Source organism: Episyrphus balteatus, chromosome 2, assembly GCF_945859705.1.
Source record: "Episyrphus balteatus chromosome 2, idEpiBalt1.1, whole genome shotgun sequence".
NCBI classification, from domain to species: domain Eukaryota; kingdom Metazoa; phylum Arthropoda; class Insecta; order Diptera; family Syrphidae; genus Episyrphus; species Episyrphus balteatus.
In genome coordinates, this window is record NC_079135.1 from 133,452,971 (window position 1) to 133,476,989 (window position 24,019).

Below are 24,019 nucleotides of genomic sequence, written 5' to 3' on the forward strand. Positions count from 1 at the left end.
CAAAAAAAAACTCATTTTTAAAAATAATTGATTTGCAAATGATTTGATACGCATAGGAATAAGTGCATAATTGTACTCTTGTAATCCAAGGCATAATTAGCATCGTTCCTTTGGAGGTGGTAGTTTACTCATGAGTAGATGATCTAGCACGCGATAGTAGCACCTTGAGTGCTCTTTTGGAGCAGATTGTTCTCTTGCTAATATTGACCTTGATTTTCTGTCGTCACGTATGACTATGAATTCGTGCAAAATCAATCCAAAAATGACTTTTCCAGAGTTATTTGATTTATACGGACCCCTAAGGTTGACTTTTCTGCAAAATAACCAAATATACAGACTGGCAGAATAGTTTCAGTCTAGAGAAACGAGTAAAGCCTTCTCAATGTTGGACCTTAACGTTATCCACAAAGGTCGGAAATGGCGTTTGTTAAGAGCAAGATATTATAAAAATAATTAATAAATTCAATAGGAGAAGCATGACAAAAATTAACTTAAATTACTTTTAAAAGTTTAACTACTCGAAACCAAATAAAGGAGAACTTCTGGTTTTGATATGGTACATTTTTTTCCTGAGTGCTGAAATATTTCCACATTTAATAACATTCATGCTTAAATAATAATGACCAAAAAAGTATAAAAAATAAATTAAAATAATTTTTGATTTAAACTTCACATTTATAACTGCCAGTACTTTTTAAATCGTCACAAATATCCCAGGGGTATTTTTCAAACTGAAAGTTGATCAACTTTAAATTTTAAACTGCGAAGAAGTCAGTGAATAAAACTAATTTTCAACTAGACTTTCACATTTAGGTTTGAAGACAACTAACATTAGAGTTTGCATCAAGTTGAAAATAGTGACTCTAAGGATAGAACTGACTGGAGAAGTATGTTGGTTGAGGCCCGAATACACAATAAATTGTAGCACCGCGCTGGTCACCCTAAGCAAGCAATACCTCTCATGGGCTGATATCTGATAAGAAAATACCTAATATTGAAATCATTTTTATAAAATATTAAATATCATTATGTTAAGGGTTTGTTTCAGAAAGTGAGAATGTGTCGACCAGCAACTGATTTTCTTATTTTTTAGTTTCAAAAGTTATAGGCGACAATGAATCCTATATAAGACGAAGCATTACTTTTTTAACTTTTTCAGGTATTTGTGCTGTTCTACTCTGTTCTAATCTGCTCTAGTTTTGTTAATGGAAAGACCTAATATAAATTTTACATTTACAGGCTACAAATTGTATCGAATAGCAACTAACAGACATAAATATTTCATTGCTGTTTGTTAAACGCAAAAAGTTCTTAGAACGGAAGTCATATTCATATTCGTTACCCAAGTTGTATCCGCATTCGCTCAAGGGTCAAGTCTCAAGTCTTTATTCATAGTAAAAATAAAGCGGTCACTTGTGTGGAGTTAGTTTTTAATTTGAGGAAATTCTTTTCTTAGATAAAATGATAAAACTCAAAAACATATATCGATATCGGTTTTATTTTCTGTTTCTCGTTTTATTTTAAACAAGTGACAAGAAAAAATTTCGAGCGTTTCCTCAAGTTTGGGATTATTAGTGCGAACTAATGAATTCCTCACGAAAAAATGCCTCCACAGAAGTTCACTTGACAAATATCTGAACTCAAGTGATGACTATGAATAGAGACTTTAGTTGAGGGAATTCTTAAAATATTTTTCGACTTGAGTGACGACTATGAATTCCGTCCGTAAGGATTTAATCATTAGTTTGTATATGTATACTTTTAACATTCTTATTGTCAAAGCCTCAATAAAACAAAATAAAAAAATAAAAAGAAGAAGAAGAACTTTTTTTGGTTGTTCCCCGAAATTCTGTAGTGATTCCAATACAGAATTTCGAGAAATTTCAAGGAACTAAGGTGATAATGGACTGTCGCTTTTTTGTCATCGTCATTAATTTATTATGAGGCAATATTCTCTGAGTTAAGTGATCAATAAATAAATCTTCTCATGATCTATTTATTAATAAACGATATAAGAAGGTATCAGCGTCAAAACGTTTGAAGGTTTAATAATTAAGTTATATATGTATATAGAAAGAAAGTGTTGATTTTAATTATCAACAGAGTCACTACTAAAGTATCGTTTAACTACTTTTAGGAGTAAGAAAAATAATATCGGTACCTTGCTTACTTTAATGTTCATTGTTGAAGTTTTTGAAATTTCAGTGTGTCTTTTTTTTATTTTTAATAATTCAGTCTAAAACTATTCCAATATAGGGCCGCTGGAAGCATTGAATCTCGCTGCAACACGCTTTGGTCAGTTAATCTAAAAAAAAAAACATCTTGAAACCGCCACAAAAAAAAAGAAGACTATTTCTTACAGAAAATGTGCTTTCCTTAGCCTTTCCAAGTAACGATCTACTGAAATTGATGGCAAGAACAAAGATCTTACAGATCTAGGTATGTGTTCTTTAAGACTTCGTGCCTGTAAAGAAAAAACATTATCCCAATTTATATTTAACAAACATGGAAGTTTTATCGAAGAAACCTTTTCTATATGCTGATGAGCCATAGTTGCAACTTCAAATATACAGTCTTCAACACCTTTATCATCTGCTTTTGCCCTTAATACACGCTCCTGACTAACCCCATTTCGAATGAGTACTTCTTGGGGAATGTTTAATGCTTCACTTCTTCGGGTATATGGTATTGCACGCAAGAGATTCGTAATGCCTTGAGCTTTTCCTAAATGAGATGCAGCGTGGTCTACATTTAAGTTTTTAACTCCGCATATTTCGAGTAATAGAAAGTATATAGGTGACACAGTTTGATCTGCATAATCCTCCATGTCTTTACAGGTAATAAACTGTTGATTTGGAGGGCGGTCTCGAGCCGTAACTAAGCGTTTGAGGAAGGCTTTTGTTATTTTGTTATTATCGGATATCTATAATAAAGGTATGAATTTAATGATAGAATTTAAGAATAAGTTATTTCAGCCAGTCCAAGTTTGTTAAGATTTCTGACAAAAAGTAAGGAGAATTAAGTTGTTTGACTGTAGCTGAATTCACTGAGCTCTATGAGATCTTTGAAACGAGGACATAGACCGAGAGCCCACAGCAAATATTGGGAGTGGAAGTACAACCAAAAGTCTGGCAGCTTTAAATCGCGGCTTTATATAGTTTAAACAAAGCGATTTTTCCAATTAATGTTTATTAGGCTTGTGTCGTTCGCGAACGGACTAGTTCCTTTTGGGGAACTAGTGAAATTAAATCAATTTAGTGCACGATTAGCGAAGACCATTTTTGTCAACAAAATAAACAGCAACCTAGAGCAGTCGTAAAATGACACCAATTTTTTTTTTATATTCCTTGAGTGAAAGGAAATCCCATCTGTATAGGGAATTTTGAAATTTTGTCACCGACAGTACCCTTTTAGACCGATGGATCTTTAAAGCATAGGGGTTCAGAAACCAAGTGCATAGGTATAAAACTGTATCCAACTGTTTGCGGAGCGAAATTGGTTCTTCTGCTCTACCTCAAGATAAATCTTGTAAAAGTGCACAAAGTCGCTTTTGCCATTACAGTTTACAGCACCACTACTCTAATTTCTGAGCAGGAACAACAAACAATTCCGATTTAATGAAAGCAAAACAACCTTCTCCTAGACTTCCAGCGTTCCAGCAGGAATCAGAAAGCTCGACAATTATATGAACCAAATTAAGAATTTTTAAAAGAAGAAAATTGTTTATCTATTATTTTTAACTTGATGTTTGGTTTAGTTTATTTGATGTTTGTTTTATGTGTAGAATGCTTCAATTTTACATAAATTTGGATACATTTTGAGCAAATTAATTTTGTTTTATTTTAATTCTAACAAAAAACGGAATGATTTAAATAATTGAACTAAATTGATCGATCACCCCAATTAACTAAAGTGCCCAACTCTATTAAATTTGGTATAAACAGCATAAGTCCATTTTTTTCGAAAATGAGTAAAGTATTCAGAACTATTAAAAAAAAAGTAAACTAGTTATATTTAATGGTCCTAACCACACTTAACTCTTTTTTCTAAAATTATGTTTGATCATAATAATAACTCCAACTTGTGCTGTTTTGACCAATCAAAAATGTTTAAACTTTTAAATAAGTGTTTGGTCAAAACAGCAAAACTCAGTTCCTTTGCTTTTCTGATCAATGACGAAAATGAAGGGAAAATATTTTAATCGATTGATTCGTTAAAAAAAAGTCAATCGCGGTATGTCCGAAAAATTAAAAATCTTAAGAAAAAACTAATTAATATATTGGCACTAAGGACACAACTCGAAATAATTTTATTCTTGAACGAAAAATAGTTTAATTAAAGCAACATTATCTCAATAAAAAACTTATAAATACTTTTAAAAACTATAATTTGTAACTTTATTTGTGTAAATATTATTAATAAAACAAAAATTGCATCCCAATATATTTGTATTAAATAAAACTGGATTTGGAGGAATTTTTCTAACTTTAAAATGCATTTATCTCAAAACGACGATTTTGGACTTATGTTGTTAATGCCAAACATCATAGAAACTATCACAAATTCACATTCTGAACATAAGGACTGATGTTATGTCATTTCCTTTAAGCCTGAAAACCTTAAACAAATAGAACATTCAAGATATAAGCTTTTTTCACTAACTATATCGGCTCTATTATTGGATACAAAACAAAAACCAACAAGTTAAACACAAAAAATAAAAAGAAAGCCGCTTAAACAGCTAATATCTCGATTTCTATTGAACGCATAGTCAAGATTGATGTCTTCAGGCTTAGGAAAAATGAAAGAGCATCGCATCGGCTCCTGTATAAAAAATATGAAATAGTGTGAATTTAGCTTAGTTATGTGAATTGGAAAACCCCTTGAAAACAATATAAAGCGGCGGTTTAAAGCTACCAGGCTTTTGAATTCGTTATGAGAACGCATAAGGATGCATACTCGCATTTTGGACTTTTGGTTACACATACCCAAAAATTGCTGTGGGCTCTTAGACTAAAAAATTCATTTAAAATAACTTACATACTTCATTTCGTAGAGAACAGGATGGTCTGTCACATAAGATTTCTCATTTTTATCCAAACATTTATCAATTGAATCAAACCAGAATTTTAGTTTCATTTTGGCTATATGCTCTTCAGATACCTAATGAACGAGGGATTTATATAGATTCCAATAGAAGGTAACTTTTAATTTAATCATCTTACCGATGAACAAGCTTTGGCAACTTCAACATTAAATGCCCGAATTGCAAATGCATGTCGCCTGACTTCTTCATTCAATAACAATGTGCAAAGATAGTTTTCGAAGTCGTTTTTCCTAAAATTAAACAATTTATATAATAACTTTTGCAAGGATCAATTTTACTTACTTTACCAAGTCTAGGCAATATTGTCTTTGCTGCAAATCTTTGGATTTCGTATTCATTGAACTGTATGTTCTGATGATGTAGGTTTTAATGGGCTTCCGGAACATTTTGAGCATAATTTGTAGATATTTTTATTTTTAAAATCCAAACAAATTGATTTAAATTTGTTGTTCAATGTGGATAGCTCTATTTTATTTTTAAAAGAAATGTCAATTTGGTGATACTTCAAACATGTTTTGACGTTTATAAAGGACAGAAATGTATTGAGGTATTCTGCGTGTTCAGACTATAAAACTTAACGAAGAAAATTTTCGTTTCACATTTGATAGTGTATTTGCATGTCCGCCATTTCAGATGGTTTCAAAAAAAAAAAAAAAATATTTAAGTTGTGATTGTGTTGTGAGTGGCAAAAAATGATTTCATAAAAATTATGAGGTTTTTGGTTTGTGGCTTAGCTATAGGCAGCTATTTTAAAACCCTACAAATGATTACAAAGATAAAAAAAGCGAAAAAAAAGTTGTGAATTCTAAAGAATGAAAGAATTAAATTTACTAGTGCCCACTAGTAGCGTGCTACACGTGAAGTTTGAATAGCTAAGGTAGGAGGAACCTATTTACATGAAATTTATTTGTCAGTTACAAAATTTTTTTTTTTCAAAGAAAATTATAATTTAATTGCATTCTATTACTATTAAATTACATTCATCATCTGCTAATTAAATTTATGATAAACGCAATTCTATCGCGGTGCAGTAGAATGTGAAGTAATTTTCGAAGCATTTATATTGCCTCGATTTTATTGAAGAAGGTGTCAAAAATTGCTTTCATAATATATTACCTAAAGCGAAAAAAATTTCTTTAAAAATGACGGGAAAGGGAAACACTTTACTTTGCATGTGCACTATGTGCTGTGCGGTCAAAATAACCAACAAAATTTTCAAATATAGATAAAATTATTATGAAGCTGAAAATGGGTACACAAGTTTGCTTCATCTTTAAAAATGTATCATATCATTGAAAGTTATTATTTCAGATACTGCAGAAGAAGTTTTAAAATTTTTAGGCTTTTTTAGAAGTTACCTGTGCGTTGACACTCATCTAGTATTGGGTAGTGTATAGAAATACCATCATACTTCGTTAAAAATATTTTCAAATGGGCATATTCATAAGTTTTTAAGCCTATTAGTGAATAACACTGCCCAACACAGACCGTTGTTTATCATTTCTTACTAAATGGAGGATGTTGATTCCGAAAACAACATTAGTTTTTTTCTAGCAGCTCTAATTTTTAAATTATTCACTGGTACATGAAAAAGCATACCTACAAATTCATACAATTTTTTATTTTGTAAAATTTTCTCTTATTTAAATTTTTTGCTTTTGTATTTTTATTTTACAAACTGAACCGAAATACTTACATTACATTCGAAATACATTTTTCCAGCAAAACTTTAAAAACGCTACGCTTGTGATAAGAAAAACTAAAAAAAAAACAGCATGAAACTAACCTCAAAATGTGAAAAATGAAAATATCTAAAAAATTAGAGCTCCAAGAAAGGAACCAGTATAATTTTTAGGCTTAGTGAACCCAAATGCATTAGCTTGGACAAAAAATTTCCTAGAAAATTAAAAAAAAAAACAATACTTTAATTAGTATTTACGAAATTATAACCAAAATGTGGAAAGCTGAAATGCCTATTTCAAAAAAAGCTTCTAGAAATAAATGAATATGATTTTTAGGCTTAGAGCCCCCGCACACTACAAACTTTCTATCGGCCGACAGTTTAGTCGGTCTCTTAATCAGAATGAAAATGTATGAGAGCGCGCACACTACAACGATTAAGTATCGGACGATCAAAAAGTTTATTTGATCGAAAAAAAAGTTTGTTCTGCTACACAATTGCCTTCAAACTAAAATATTTCCTAGCGAACCGACTGTTTAGTCGGCTGCCTGTGCGCACACTAGGAGCCCAACCACTAAACTATCGGCCGATAGAAAGTTTGTAGTGTGCGGGGGCTCTTATTGACCCAAAATACATTAAGTTCAATACAAATTTTTCTGAAAAATTTTAATAAACGCTCAAAATAAAGAAAACTTAAAAATTAATGAACACCCCCAAATATGAAAAATTATACAGGTTGCCCCAGAGTCACCGCCCCAAATGAAAACCAGGGATTCTTGAGGTCATTTTAAGTCAAAAAACTTAGGAAGTAATTTCCTCGTTTCGTCCCGTTTTCAAGTTATGACGGTTTTTATGATTTTTGCTCTCTTTTTCCTTAGCCGGCTTTATCTTTGCCAAACAACGTTTGATTCGAAAGATTTTTTTACAACAAATTCAGAATTTATTGCAGTTTTAATTTGTCTCTTTTCTGCGAACAACCGTTTCTCCGCAATTTTGCATCAAACCCAGTTTTCTTCGTATTTTAAGTGTCTTTTTTACTTTTATATCAATTTATAAAAAAAAAAAACACGTAAATGAGTATTAATTTGTTTCGCTTATTTTATTAAAGCCCAGTTTCTTTTCTTAAAAAAAAAAAAAATTTTTCATAAAAACGACTGCTGAAAGTAATTTTAAAAAATAAACAAACTGAGTGAATTTAAAAAAAAAAAAAATTTTTAAATACAAAATTAATTTAAATGAATTAAAGCTATTTCTGAGCTATTGTGGTTAAGGAAAGAACAAAAGATAAAGCTCAGAAAAAGTTTTAATTCATTTAAATTAATTTTTTTTTTTATTTAAAAATTATTTTTTTTTTAAATTCACTCAGTTTGTTTATTTTTTTTAATTGCTTTCAGTAGACTTTTTATGAAAAAAAAAATATTTTTTTAAGAAAATAAACTGGGCTTTAATAATAAGCCCAAAAAATTAATACTAATTTACAGTTTTTTTTTACTTAAATGATATGAAAGTGTAAAAAACAACTTAAAAAACGAAGAAAATTGTGTTTGATGCAAAACTGCGGTGAAACGGTTGTAAAACAAATCTTTCGAATCAGACATAGTTTGGCAAAGATAAAGCCAGTTTAAGGAAAATAGAGCAAACATCATCAAAAACTAGAGCTGCTAGAAAGAAACCAATATGATTTTTGAGATTACTGGACCCAAATCTATAAATCTTTCTAAAACATTTAAAAAAGTTGAAAATTGTTGGCTATTTGACTATGAGAGAAAGCTAGAACAATTCCAGAAAATCACTTGTTTTTATACATTAGGGTGTGCAATGTTGTACATTAGAGTTTGACATGTTACTTATTTTATTTTTTTTTAAATATCATACTCTTTCAGGATAAATTATGTCCCAAAAACTTTAATGTTTATTGAATTAGTTGGAACGGTGGCTCTAAGAGGCATTAATATGCTGAAGAAATCAAATAGGGAATAATCTTGATGTTTCGCTAAAACTTGGAGACGGAATTAATAAGCACTTGCTTATATCTTCATCAATGCTCCAAAAACAATAATTGTTCAATTACGATACTATACGTACATAGTTTACATAAAAACATACAAACATACATGGATACAAACTGTTCAAACATACAACCCCCTATTGGTTTTGCCGCAGTCATAAAAACAGCAGCAAACAACAAAAACGTAAACAACAAAAGGAACCACAAGAACACCAACAACAACAACAACAACAACAACAACAACATCAAGAACAACAATAACAACAAAACAACAACTTAAAAAAACACAACAACAACATCAGCAACAATAACAACAACAGGAACAACATTTACAAATACTTCAACATAAGACAACAGCAAAAATAGCTTCACAATTTTATAAACACTGTTGGAGAGTCCCAAAATGATTATTTGATCGCCATAGGCATATGCCATAAATGCATACCTATTATTTGTTTATTAGATACTTGTAATTAATTTAGTTTATACAGGGTGTCCCACAGTCACCGCCCCAAACGAAAACCATGGATTCCTGAGGTCATTTTAAGTCGAAAAACTTAAGAGGTAATTTTCTCGTTTTCGTCCCGTTTTCGAGTTACCACGGTTTTTATGATTTTTGTTCTCTTTTCCCTTATCTGGCTTTATCTTTGCCAAACTACGTTTGATTTGAAAAACCAATTTTACAACCAATCAAGAATTTATTACAGTTTTAGTTTGTCTCAAAACTTTTTTTTCTGCGGACAACCGTTTCTCCACAATTTGGCATCAAACACAATTTTCTTCGTTTTTTAAGTTGTTTTTTACACTTTCATATCATTTAAGTCAAAAAAACACGTTAATGAGTATTAATTTTTTGTGCTTTTTATTAAAGCCCAGTTTATTTTCATAAAAAAAATAAGTTTTATTTCATAAAAAAGGCTACTGAAATTAATTAAAAAAAATAAACAAACTGAGTGAATTAAAAAAAAAAATAATTTTTAAATACAAAATTTATTTAAATGAATTAAAACTTTTTCTGAGCTTTATTTATTTGTTCTTTTCTTAACCACAATAGCTCAGAAAAAGTTTTTAATTCATTTAAATTAATTTTTTACTTAAAAATTATTTTTTTTTTTCAATTCACTCAGTTTGTTTATTTTTTTTAATTACTTTCAGTAGCCTTTTTTATGAAATAAAACTTATTTTTTTTATGAAAATAAACTGGGCTTTAATAAAAAGCACAAAAAATTAATACTCATTAACGTGTTTTTTTGACTTAAATGATATGAAAGTGTAAAAAACAACTTAAAAAACGAAGAAAATTGTGTTTGATGCAAAATTGTGGAGAAACGGTTGTCCGCAGAAAAAAAGTTTTGAGACAAACTAAAACTGTAATAAATTCTTGATTGGTTGTAAAAAAAATTTTTCAAATCAAACGTAGTTTGGCAAAGATAAAGCTAGATAAGGGAAAAGAGAACAAAAATCATAAAAACCGTGGTAACTCGAAAACGGGACGAAAACGAGAAAATTACCTCTTAAGTTTTTCGGCTTAAAATGACCTCAGGAATCCATGGTTTTCGTTTGGGGCGGTGACTGTGGGACACCCTGTATAGACTTCAGAAAAAATAATGACTTGGGGTTAAAGTACCTCAATATTTAAATACTTCACTATCTCCATGTCACAATGGATTTACTATGGATTGATGATAACTGTGACGGTTACAAGATCAACCTTTGTCACCTCATTAACCTTATCTTACCTGGATTACTATCCATGAAATAAAAGAAAGTACCTAAAGTTGAATTTCCATCATTTAAGATTTGGTCATAGAAATAGCCCTCTTCAATGAATTTACCTATAAGAATCTAAATCTGAGCTTAGCTTCAGTTTCTTTAACTTTAAAATATTATTTAAATAAAAGCCATATAGAACAACTCCAAATTCTAAAAAAAAACTGATTCCCCTTATTTTCTTTGCGTACTCATTTCAAAACACGTTGGAAATGTAAATAAGCTGAAAACAGATTTAATTTTATTCATCGATATTAAAACTTGTACAGCATGCGACTCTGTGGCATATATATTGTGTTCTTAAATTGTTATTTAAAACAAGCAACTGGAAATATTGGTTGTTAATGTTCGCATACCTTTGGTAGAATTTACATTTTTCTCCTCCGTTTAATCAAATTACTTTGATTTGATAAAAGCAGGCAAAGTGTATCATATAGTATCAGTTTTAATCGAGTTTTTAAATAGCGCGGATACAAAGATTTCTTCTTAAAAAAAAAGTTGCTCTTACATTTCAAGATTTTTCCATAGTTCAATAAGAAAACAAAAACAAAGTCTTGTTGTTTACGTATTATTTAGTTTTTATTAATAAAAAAAATATTATTGTAAGAAAAAGAGAAAATTAAAAACATTTAACCGTATGTGATAATGCGCACATCTGACTCCATCAGTGATACAGACCACGAAGAAACAAGTTTCACAAAATCTTCAGGATGGAAAATTCGTTCTTCAAAATTGGCGCGAAATACTCACAACCGAATTCGGGAAATAGTTGAGTCCTTGAAAATTGAACCAAATCCTGAAAAACCAATGATTCCGTTGTCTATTGGTATGTTACGTAACATTGTTATCGGTTTATGTATAAATTAAAAAAATTCCACTTTAAAATTAAATTTGCTTCGTTTTAAGTTAATACTGTGAGAACTCCATTTTTATTTTGTTAAACGAGTGAATAGAATATTTTTTGAAACTTCCTGGGCGAGAAATTGGAAGAACTTCTGTCTTTCATTTAGACAATTTGTTTTTGAGTATATTCACCCAAATAGTACCTATTACAGGTGAAGATACTTCCATTTTCGGATGTGATAGAATGTATATTGCTACAATGATGATGATCCATCTATACATGCTTATCTATACATTTTTTGTTATACTTTGTCTCTTTAATAAAATTATCAGAAGTTTTTTCTTAAACAAAAAAAGCCTTGCTCAGATTTCGAAATGGTATCTCTTGCCCTAAAGAATTCCTACGAAAAAGACTTCATGTTGGATGTTTTATTAAATATACAGTTTAAGGTTAAGGAGAGTAAACCGGATTGGAAATAAAGAAAGTGGATTTTGTAATTGCGCGAATAATTTTCAGCCAAATATGAATTTTAAAATTAAAAAAATTGGCCGAATGAACAAGTTTCGGTTCATGGTTGAACATTTCTGTTTGAATTTTTTAATGATTTTAAATTTTTCAAAGAATTAAAAAAAATCCTTTACCTACTACTACTTACTTTTAAATTAAAAATGGAAAACGGCTTTTAAAAACTTAAAAAGCCATTTTTAAGTGAATTGATGCTAGAATTCTAACAAAACAATGCTTAAGCTTTTGCAAAAGCTATATCTTGGGATAATCTCATCTAGGTATTCTTTTTATATTCTTCGGGAACATTGTGAAAGTTAAGTACAAAAAAAAAAGCAATAATGTAGGGTGGAGACTCATTTTTCTATCGGTGAATATGTTAACAAGGAAAATTGTCGAATATGAAAGAACAAAAAGATCATAATGTAAATGTGGAAAAATATCCACAATAAGTTACTGTATGATTTACAGCTGTTTTGCGGTTTCATTGGTCCACTTCTCTAAAATCAGGAAAGTGTAACCTTCACCGCCAATTCCAATAGAAAGATCCGAGAGATGTAGAAAGCACGTGGTATCAACAAGGTGTTGCTCTAGCCTCTTACACCACGACCCGTTTTAACTTAGGTACATTATCTATTATTTATTCATAAAAAATATATACATACAAATGTATTTCGAGCTTTGATAATGTAAACTGGCTACCAAGTTCGTGACGTTGTTGAACAAATCTTGTATACAAACTATCGTGTTTTTGCAGTACGCAAACATTCCATTTTTACTCAATTTCTTCGCAAAAATGAATTTTGAAATAATGCACGATATGTGCCGAAAAATGGTCGATTGCGTGGACATCACCTCCTAATTGTAAAAGCCAACCAAAATCCTGTTTAGAGGTTACACTACTTTTTACTTTGAATGCTTAGTGATAGAAAAAAAATATTTGCAAATGTTACTGGTATCATTGTAAACATCACGTTTGGCATAGAGCAAGTTTCGATATTTACATCTACTTCTATCTATTAAATATCCAGTTCTTATGCGCCTTAAATAAATAACTTGATTTAGTTAAAGAAACTTCAAACTACGAACTTTAATTCCCCTTATATTTTTTTTCTGAAACAGGTGTTTGAAAGAAGGTGTGTATATGGGGGTGTGCTTCTTGCTCTGACGTATTGCGGTTTCTGTTTTTAATATTCGGTATCTGGCCAGTGCCAGGGCCACATATTTATAAATATTCACTTACTAATATCCAAATCAAAATGTAAATTGACTCTTTTAAATAAATTATATCATTCAGAATTTTGCATAGTAACTGGATTCTTCTAATCGATTAGAGCAATATAGTAAACTTGTTTATTTAGTATTTACATAATTTTTGGTTTACATTCTTTTTTTTAATAGAAACTTAACTATTTAAAAAAATAAAAAGTCCATTTTTGAAAAGAGATTAAGATATGAAGACAATGCAATAGACAATAATGTTACCGGTATTTCAATACCTTCTAAGCGATATTAAAACCATTTAAAAAGTCCACACCAAAAGGCACTTCGCGTTTACCAACATTCTTCTACATATATCAATGTGGCAGAATAAGAACCAAGCTCTTTATGTAAATCATTCAATGATGTTAATGGCAAGTACATTATTCACAAATGAATCATGAAAAAAAAATTAATCTCAAACAAAAAAAAAATAAAAAAAAACAATGTTGCGCATACGCCACAGGGGCCGGTTAAGTTCAAGCTATGACAACACTGCCCAGCACACAAAAATTTTCCAGGGCTTTGTTTATCATTTCTTACTAAAAGCGCTGAGATTCAGAAAACAACATTTGTTTTTTTCTAGCAGCACTGGTTTTTAAATTATTCATACATGAAGGCATACAAATTCATACAATTTTTTTTCTGTAAATTATTTAAAAAAAATTTTTTTTCATTTTTATTTTACTTACTGAACAGAAATACATTACATTCGAAATTTTTTTTTCCAGCAAAACTTTAAAAACGCTTGTGATAAGAAAAACTAAAAAAAAAAAATAGTATAAAATTACCTCCAAAATGTAACAATATGATAATATCTAAAAATCAATGTGATGTTTAGGCTTACTGACCCCAAATACATTAAGTTTAATATAAATTCTTTTGGAAAATTTTAATGAACGCTCAAAATAAGGAAAACTTAAATATATCAAAAACTAGAGCTGCTAGAAAGAAAACCCACATCCATAAAATATGATATAAATCTTACTGATAATTTTAAAAAGGTTGAAAATTGTTGGCCAGTGAAAATTTTAACTGAAAAATAACAATATAACATATTGGTTGAATTTAACTGTTCTAACTTATAATTATTATTTATATAGAAAAAAATATATTTTGAGATACTGTATCTCAAAACCATTTAACCATTTTTCTTTATTTTTATATTTTCTTAATGAGAAAAAATTAATGATTAAACATTATTTTCTTGAAGGTGATCCAACAATTTTCGGAAATTTGGAGGCTTCAGTTGAAACAATAAACGCCGTTAAATGCGCTATTGAAAGTGGAAAATATAATGGATATGCACATACCGCTGGGCATGAAGAAGCCCGTAAAGCTATTGTAGAGTATGTTGCCCACCAAGGACCTGTAACTCCTAATGACATCATTATTTGTAGCGGATGCTCTTCAGCATTAGAAATATGCATACTAACACTAGCAGATGAAGGCCAAAACATTCTGGTTCCTAGGCCAGGTTTTTGCTTGTATAATACACTCTGCGAAGGATTGGGAATTGAAGTTCGTTACTATAATCTACTCCCTGAAAAAGAATGGGAAGCAGACCTCGAACAAATGGAAAGCTTAATTGATAACAATACTGCTTCCATTTTGATAAATAATCCTAGTAACCCTTGTGGAAGTGTATTTTCTAAAACCCATTTACAAAAAATACTTAAATTAGCAGGAAAATATTATTTGCCAATTATTGCAGACGAGGTATGCTTTGGATATATGTACTTACAAAATTTATTTGCGTTCTGACAGCAAAAAATGTTTTCGTTTTCAGATCTATGAACACTTTGTTTTTACTGGTTCAAAACATATTGCGATTAGCTCTCTATCAAAAGATGTGCCGATTTTGTCATGTGGCGGTCTTACAAAACGATTTCTTGTTCCTGGTTGGAGGACAGGCTGGATAGTAATACACGACCGTGATAACCGATTGAGTGATATAACAAAAGGTTTGAAACAAATGGCAGCACGTATACTTGGATCCAATACATTGGTTCAAGGTGCTCTGCCGGATATTCTGCGCAATACACCTCAGAGCTATTTTGATGGTGTTCTTGATATTTTGTCGGTGAGTGTTAAAAACGAATATACAATCGATTTTATTGATTTTTATCTTATATGTTTCAGCAAAACGCAAAGAGTGCATACGATGCTCTGAAAGATGTTGCTGGATTGAAACCAATTCTACCTAGAGGTGCTATGTACATGATGGTAGGAATTGATATAGCATCATTTCCATCGTTTCCAAATGATCTAGAATTTGTGCAAGATCTCGTTAATGAGCAGAGTGTATTCTGCTTGCCAGGAAGCTGTTTCGAGTATCCAAATTATTTTCGAATTGTACTTACAGTACCTTATGAAATGATTGAAGAGGCTTGTTCCAGAATATCTGAATTTTGTGAAAAGCATTACAAAAATGATGAAAATTTAATTAAGTGCGATTTTCTTCAGCCAGTTAGTAGCTAAGAACTTTACATGTATGTGAACTTCAAATTTAATAAAAAAATCTGTCGCAATAATTTCAATTTTATTTCATCTTCATCTTCAGTTTGATCACAAAATATATTTTTAAATAACTTCATCTCTTTGAAATGCCATATCTTTTACACAAACTCGTACAAACCATTCTAATTGCCGCTTTAAGTGAAATACATCAAGGTAGTAGTAGTTTGACACGAGCTTGTGAGTGTTGTAGGGTGCGCACGTATCAGGCATTGTCGGCAAGATTAAAGAACTATAAAAGTTAATAAAATTATGATTGTGAATAAATTTTATAATAATCAAGCATTATGAGTTGCATAACATGTGACCAAAAGGTTGTAAGAGGTGAAAGCAAAATTAATTGCAGTGATTGTAAAAAAAAATTATCATGGTGCTTGTGTGAATTTGCTACCGGTAGACATCGAGTCCGTGAAAAAAGACAAAATAACATTGAAATGTTTGAGTTGCACTTCGCTCTTTTAAATGGTCAAATCGAAAAAATAAACTCGAAATACAATTGCAATTGAAATTGTTTCTGGTATTTTTCCATTTTTTAGCTATGTTCTGGAGTTTACTACCGATGTTCCTCAAGGATCTGTCCTGGGTCCGTTGTTATTTTTAATTATACACTATTTTTAAACAATCATCACTTAGCCAAATAACAGCGTTCGTTGATGATATGTTTGCTATGTTACAAAAAGATTTAAATATACAAAGAAAATGGTTTTCGAGACATCAAATCATTTTAAGTGAAAAAACATCTTAATTTCTAAATTATCGTAATCAGACGATTCAAAATTTAAGATATCGTTGAAGGTATCTAGCTAGTTCGCTGGTAAAAAGCGAAATAACATTCATTGAAATCAACAGAGATCCTGTGCAAAATAAAGTCATGAACTAATAACAATCATGAAACAATAAAAATAAAACTTTTAATATCTTATACATTTTATAATAAATTGTTGCAAAAAATCGCAATAGCAACTTAAAAAAAAAAATTAAGCTCACACTCAGACTTTGAAATTTCGAAAAAAAGCAACATGACACACTCTAATGTGAAGGACAAAAAATTGTCTTCCAAACCAAAACAAATAGGTTTTCCGGAATTATTCTGGCTTTGTTCTTACTCGTAGTAATAATAGTAGGTACCTAATAATAATCATGTTTTTTTTTTTTTTTTTAAATGAACTACATATGTTTTTAGGATTTTGAAATCGAATAATTTGTTTTCATTATAGTTTCGTCTAAGGTCAGACTTAGATGCAAATTGAACTAGTTACCGCTGCCATATGGATGTACCTCTGAAAATGTTTATCATTTGTCAAGCAGATTCAATTTTTGGTAGAAAGTTGTGTGTGTCTCTTTTGGCAGCAAATACCGATGTCTTTTAATTCCCAGCTCAACCAGTGTAATGTGAACCTTGCATTACTGTGTATAGTACATACTCTATATTTCCGCACAGCATTAAGATAACCATATGCAATTCCTTATCCGGAACTTAACCTAAAACCAAACATCCCTGAAAATAATATTCTCCTACAATTTTCCACATCTTTCTTTGTTTTAAAAGCTTCAAGGAGTATCGAATACATTTTTAAGCTAAAAAAAAGCTAAGGACTTTTTTTTTATTTTCGAAAATACATTTCATTATCCCTGCGCAGTGAGTTTTATGTTTCGAAACGTGTTTATGTGTGGGTAAAAATATACTCGGGACACCATTCGAAATATAGAAACAGAGAGATTTCTTTCAGTCGGATGAGAATGTTTATTGATATCGTACTCTGCGACACCGCGCTTTTCCGAAAAAATAAGTGTATAACATTTTTTTATAAGTTTATCTAGACCAATTTATATTTAATTGCTTTTCCGAATCTCACCGATATAATTAAAGTTAAAAATAACTAAAGTTGCCGGTTACTAATAGTTTCGTATATAAAAACAAAACATCCTTTACATAAAAATTTACACAAAAGGTTAGATAAGAAAATCAAATAATACCTACCTTTGTTTTTTTTTTTCACAAAGAGCAATAAGTGTCTTTTGTTATATTTTTTAGATGTGCCTTGTTTATTATGTATTTTTTATTCTTGTGTTTTCAAAAACAAACCATTTTATTGTGACCTCATGGAAAATGGATATAAAATCTAAGTGAAACGATTTTTTCAACAAAATATTAATTTTTAAAATAAAAACACAGTGAGCCTATAAAATATCCATTAATGAAAGCAACAGATAAAGAAAAATTTCAAAAAGGATTTGGAACCTGTGAGATCTTTTCCATTGAGTGAGAAAAAGAACCCCAATTAAAATAAATAGTTTAAAAGCACTTATATGTATTTCTTTTTCAAATGCCCCGGAAAATGTTTTATAATTAGGATGTGTGTATGTGAACAGCAAAAAAAACAAACAATTTTGTGTTCAACAATAACAGCCTACAATTGCAATTGAACTATAATTTGTTGCCATTCATCAAAAGGACATAGTTATTTTCTTAACTTGAATTTATACCCGATAACTTTTAAGTATACCTTTTATCGGTTTTAATTTATACATAAATATCCTATATCTGCATACATATATAAAAATGAAACTCGTTGAGCTCTTGACCGAGGAGTTATTTTGCCAGGATTTAATAGCTGTGGTCCCTTGACAATTGGATTAAAAACAAATGGGATTGTGTTTTGGAATACTAATTAACACTACTCCCCGGGCATTGATTAAGCTATAAAGCTTGACCGAAATAACATTTACAGGATTGAAAACAGCTGCCTCTAAGAAATTATACAAACAAATTAATTTGTAGAAGATTAAAACTCGATTTTATTAATCTTAATTAAAAATCGCTTGCATTTGGCTCTGTTCGTGGCAACAGATAATAGTCGAGGGACGTTTTGCATTCTTTGTTTTTTTTTTTTTTTTTGTTTGAACTGGAAAAGCTTATTTCAATGGCGGGTTTTATTTTTATTTTTTTTAATATTTTCATGTATCAACCCTGATATAAATTTGTTTATAAACGTTTCTAAAAGTTCTTAAAAAAGATAGACCAATTATCAGTTAATAAAACAAAAACATAACGAACTTTTACAAGCAAAGGAGAAATGCCCTCAACACTCTGGTACAGTGTTTCATTCGGAGGGCGTTGCCCGGCTTAAAAGGTTTACCAATTTAAGAAACAAATCTTGATTGCATGTATTGGAAATGCGTTTTTTTTTAAACTTGTCATGATTTGATTTGTAACTACATGGAATATTTTCAAGAAAAAATATAAAAACATCGTTTCATTCTGATACGCGTATGTACATATATATATATGTATTTATTAAAATTGATAAGCTTAGATGAATGAATTGAACTGTTGTACAAGTCTAAAGGTAGAGACACCAACAAAGTTGTTTTTGATTTTATATAGAAGTCCAAGTCGCCTTTAAGGTAAACAAATAATTTGTGGTTGAATACATCCAATGTAATGTACTTAACCGTTCTTGAGATAACATATGTATGAGTTAGCATAAAAATCTAAAAAAATAGAACTTAAAACCTCTTGACAAGAAAATTCTTCTACCTAATCGAAATATAAGAATAAACTCGAATTCTAATATCAAAATATTGTAGATGTTGTGTGAAATAGTTTCCAACAATATGATTTACCATGATTTTCTTGACATTATTTTAAAATCGTTTGGATTACAAGAAAGCATTAAGGTGGGTGTGGCAAACAATATTTTGGACATGAAGTTTTAAAGTCAAGTGTTTATATTTTTCTTTGCGAGGTTTCAAAAAATATTTGATCAAAAATTCGTACAAAAATGAGTAAGGCGAACATGCAATTGACCTCTATTTTTTTTTTAAAGATCACAGCCTTTTTTTGATTACAAACTTTTTGTTTTATACAAAGTTTGAATTGGAGACTGAATTGTACTGTCATTACCAGAAATGTTAGTGGATTAAATAAATAAAATGCACGACTGGGTCACACGTAGGCACTTATTGTTATGGTAAGAGTTGTTCAGAATGGCTTTACCATATAAACAATCATAAAAAAGATGCGATATAATTTTTGGAAAAAAAAATTTTTTGAATTGTTCGAGTCATTTAAAAAAACAAAAATTGTATATAAAAAAAATAAACAGCAGCAAACAGCACAAGTCCATTCCAACTCATTTCGAGAAAAACGCATTTTTAAATTCGCCATACAACTTAGTACTAAAAGCACACAATTTATTTATTTTTTCAGCAAGGCTTAAATTTGTTTTATAAAAGTATGAATGCCATCAGATAGTGCTGCGTAAATAATACAAGACCTCATCATAAGTTTATTTTTTTGACAAAAACATGTGCCGTTTATCCCCCGGACCTTTCATGCTATTCATTAGAAATTATTAATCGATATATAAAAAAAGGTTCAAAAAAAATGAATAAAAAAATTTAATTTTTTTTGAAAATTTTACCTATTCTTAAATAATATACAGTTGGTTGTTGTTGAAAAATCGAGGGCACTACATTATAATCCCAAAAATATTTCGTTTTACTTTGTGAAATAAAAAGTGAAAAACAATTATCATCAAACCCTCATTGGCTTTATGACTTTAAATAAATGCAATAAAAATTCTTCTGTTTTTTTGATATTTTAACCAGAATATAACATTAACTTTTATCAACAAAAACAAAAAATCACCATGGGCGTAGGTATTTCGGCCCGGATTTTTTTTTTTAATTAGTCCTTCAACAACAAAATAAAGTCTTATTTGATTTATTTAAGATCTACTATTTTTATATAACAATGCATCATCCAAATTGATACTATTTCCAGATCCTTAAATTTATTTTGAAGAGATCATCACGATTTCGGGGAATATTCAACTAGTACTTACTATTTTTGGTGTTTGTCGCTTAATTGAAGAATACACTTCTTTTTGCTCTGCACGCTCATGAACTATTAAATGATAGCTATAGCCTATATTTGAGCATAAAATATTATAATAAATCAAATCACCTCCATGATTTTGACCCATATGTATCGAATTTAGTAAAAATTGAGAGCATTTTGTAAACTAATTTTTAATTTAAATAAAAACAATTTTGTCTCTTTTTTTTAACTAACTTACTCTTTTTTTACTTAACTTAAACTCTAATTTTAATCTGAATTTCTTTTATGTATATTATTTATTATGTTTATTATTTTTTATCTTTTTTTGTATCTTCACTTTATATAAATAAGTTATAGTTGAAAGATCTCGAGTTTTTTTTTAATATAGAAATTTAAAAGATGTCGTCCAACAATGTTTTTGATAACCCTTTGTATTCTATTCGTATGGCAGGTTGCATCATAATTTTAGCGTATTTATTATTTGTTTTATTTGTTTTGGCGGTTATATGTCTTCTCAAGGTTTCTGAATGTTGTGTGAAATATGATATGAATGATCAGATTTAGAAAAATTACCAAATCGTTCACTATGGCGTATACGTACTTTTATGTTATACATTTTTTAACAGAAAAAATACATAAGAGACGATAAAAATTGTAAATGTATCCTCTTAATTATTGACATTTCGAGTTCTCATATCGTCGGTCGATTCAAAGGAAAAACTCACTAACTGCTATTGAAATCATATGTATTTAGTGAGTTTTTCCTGTGGTCCGATGATATTTTTAAATTATACATATGTCTGTCTATTTAACTAATATTATCTTATTACTTCTTTAAAACACAATTCGTTAAATTCTTGTTGGTTGTTTGAGGAAAAGTGAAATGTAAAATAAAAGTTCTATGAGAAGAACTAGCACTTAGGGCAGTAGCGCCCACTGGTGTTATTAAAAAAATTTTGATGTATGGTATTTAACTCTTTCCGGGGCTGTGGTATATCGTACCACCAATTTTAGCATTTTCCAAGCTTTAATGTGCAATGTTATTGAATTAATACAACATTTCTAGATTGGTTGAAACCAATGTCTCCAAGAAAAAAAAATTACTAATGTGGTATTAATTTAATACCATTGCACATTAAAGCTTGAAAAAATATGATAAATGAATGACCTGGCCTAGAAAGAGTTAAAAGCAATGTAAACAGTAAACCTGCTCGAAAGTCGAAATTGGTGAAAGAAAACAATTTTTTCGTATTTTTTTTTTCGATGAAGAAACAAAGTTTTGAAATCTCGCCTTTTGATCTGAAAATTATATATTTCTTTCCAATTAAAAATCTCATAAGCTCTGCAGTAATTTTCTGTTATTATTTTCTTTAAAAAACCTTCAAAGCCAAATAATTGCCATTTTCTGTTTATACGATCGTCATTTCCATATTATATTTTCTGGTAAACTTTTATTGAGATTTCTATTTTCCTTTGCCAAAGGTTACATACCTACCTTCATAACGTAAATGTACCTACAATAAAGTAAAAATAAACATATAAAGTTAAAAACGTTTATTCATTTGAATTTAAGTCCTGCCTTTGAGTTGCAAAATTTCGATTACATTGACTGATTTTAAGAATTTTTAATTTGAAATTATTTAATTTAAATTTGATTGAAATTCCAGTTCCTCTCCGAAATTTTATATATTCATAAGATTGTTTATTCACAGCATTATACCTTCACACAAAAATAAAAAAAAAAATAAATAAAAAAAACGTGAAGTGAATACTCCATTTAAAATTAAAGCTTGAAATTTAAGGATTTTTCACGCCATTTTAAAATAATTGTACCAAACCATGTCCTTCTGACTCCTTAACTTCTTTGTACTAAATGAAAATGACACATACATATGGATTTATTTATTTACATACCACAAAGCACACAATACTCTTCGTTATGACTTTTTGCTTGTGCCTCGTGCAACCCCTGTTATATGTATTTTCCACAAACGAATTTATTTTTCATATTATTACAGACGGATTAAGTACTTACATTATTCATGTATACGGTACGCAGTTCTTAGCCACACAGCAGGAGTCATTTGGCATTGTAGCCTAATGAGTTCCAAAGGACTAACATTTTTTTCTTCTTCTAAGATTTTTTTTTATCTTACTCTTCAGTTAAATTTATTTCTATTTGATGCATAATGAACAGCCATTGAAAAGCAACAGTATATTCTCTGTGGTGGCGTTGAAAATTTGTGCAGAGCAAGTATTCAAAAGAAGGTGGTTTAACCTGGACGATAAAAGCAGAGACATAAAAAAACCTTGCTTACAATGCTTGTTTTGTTGTTATTCAAAGATGTTTATGTGTATGTAGATAATAATATGCATTGGAAAACAACATCATTTTAACAACAGTGGCATGATCTCGAATAATGTGACAGAGTTTCAGTTGCGGAATTTGTAAAGTGACTTAAATAATGCTCGTTGAGATGTAAGTTACAAAAATCGATTTGTTCAGACAAAAATAAATCTTCGATGAAAAACGCTTCTACATGTTTTTATAAAAAAGATTGAGTCGTTATATTTGAAAGAGGCGTAGGTCACGTTTTGCATTAAAAAAAAATATATAAATTTATTCAATCAAAAACAACAATTAAACGGATAACAAATTTAAAAATGGAGTAACTAAAGCACCAACTGATATTAATTCTTACTTGCGATATAGGTAGGTACTATAGGGCAAGTTTAGGATTCGGAAAAAAATATCGAACTCGAGATAACGATAATTTTACATGACATTACGATGATGGAGAATACCAAAAAAGTGCCAAAATTTTTTTCAAAAAACACATTTTTTTTGAAACGGCTCTAACGGTTTTCGGATTTTTTTTCTAAAAATTGCTTTTAATGTAAGATATCAAATGATATACTTTGTTTTATGTAAAAGATCATTCAAAAAGGTTTTTCATTAATTATAAAAACAGATTTTATTTTTTTTACACTATTATGAAATTTTTTTAAAAATACCAAATTTTAGATTTTCCCTAATTTTGTTCAATAAAAAGCTTTAAAATTAGAGTTACTTTGAACAAAAAAGCAAATCCGTGAGACTCCAGTCGTGCATTTTATTTATTTGGAAAAAAGATACCGTTAAATTGCGGTAAGCTACTTTATGTAAAAGTCAACTTAATTGTTTTTTTTACATGGTTGTTTACCACTTTGAAATATGACGATTCAATTAGTGGTTTTAACTTAGGTACGTTTTCAGTATACTCGTAACTTTGGAGGTTATAATAAAAATGCCAAGTGTGTTTATTTGAAAAAAAAAAATGGTTAGCATTTTGGAAGATATTTAATGCCGTCTCACTCAAAACACATAAGCAGGGATAGGATCTTGTGGACCTAAAAACTTAAAAAAAGGCAAAATAAAACTCCCAAAAAGGCATAAAAAGGCATTTATTGACAGAAAAAATGAAATATAAAAATTAAATGTA

At 29.7% G+C, this 24,019-nt stretch overlaps 3 protein-coding genes across 11 annotated transcripts in view; 2 read left to right on the top strand and 1 right to left on the bottom strand.

The window, feature by feature from the left end:
- Positions 1–24,019, bottom strand: part of LOC129908915 (ras-related protein Ral-a) — a 154,982-nt gene that overhangs the window by 14,435 nt on the left and 116,528 nt on the right. For 4 of the 9 annotated variants that reach the window (XR_008771363.1, XR_008771364.1, XR_008771367.1 and 1 more), the window contains 6 exons: positions 5,390–5,680; positions 5,226–5,337; positions 5,041–5,163; positions 2,528–2,923; positions 2,361–2,464; positions 2,162–2,305 (listed from right to left, as the gene is read on the bottom strand). The gene's annotated coding sequence lies outside the window, so the exon portion shown is untranslated. Of the gene's footprint in view, positions 1–2,161; positions 2,306–2,360; positions 2,465–2,527; positions 2,924–5,040; positions 5,164–5,225; positions 5,338–5,389; positions 5,681–24,019 lie in introns of those variants that run through there. The other 5 variants (XR_008771368.1, XR_008771366.1, XR_008771365.1 and 2 more) reach the window with 4 other exon arrangements.
- LOC129908912 (tyrosine aminotransferase) lies at positions 10,983–15,726 on the top strand. Its single transcript, XM_055985746.1, has 4 exons — positions 10,983–11,392; positions 14,388–14,893; positions 14,964–15,257; positions 15,317–15,726. Exons 1-4 carry the CDS (start codon positions 11,212–11,214, stop codon positions 15,653–15,655), a joined length of 1,320 nt encoding a protein of 439 aa, XP_055841721.1. The 5' UTR covers positions 10,983–11,211; the 3' UTR covers positions 15,656–15,726.
- LOC129908914 (uncharacterized) overlaps positions 17,409–24,019 on the top strand; it is an 86,568-nt gene continuing 79,957 nt past the window's right edge. Inside the window, exon 1 of the mRNA XM_055985748.1 lies at positions 17,409–17,643. The gene's annotated coding sequence lies outside the window, so the exon portion shown is untranslated. The remainder of the gene's footprint in view (positions 17,644–24,019) is intronic.

Bases quoted from the DNA above. Each gene is read 5' to 3' on its own strand.
- LOC129908912 (XM_055985746.1), top strand. From the start codon at position 11,212: ATGCGCACATCTGACTCCATCAGTGATACAGACCACGAAGAAACAAGT. The intron at 11,393-14,387 runs GTATGTTACGTA...ATTTTCTTGAAG, and splicing joins AATGATTCCGTTGTCTATTG to GTGATCCAACAATTTTCGGA. The intron at 15,258-15,316 runs GTGAGTGTTAAA...TATATGTTTCAG, and splicing joins GTGTTCTTGATATTTTGTCG to CAAAACGCAAAGAGTGCATA.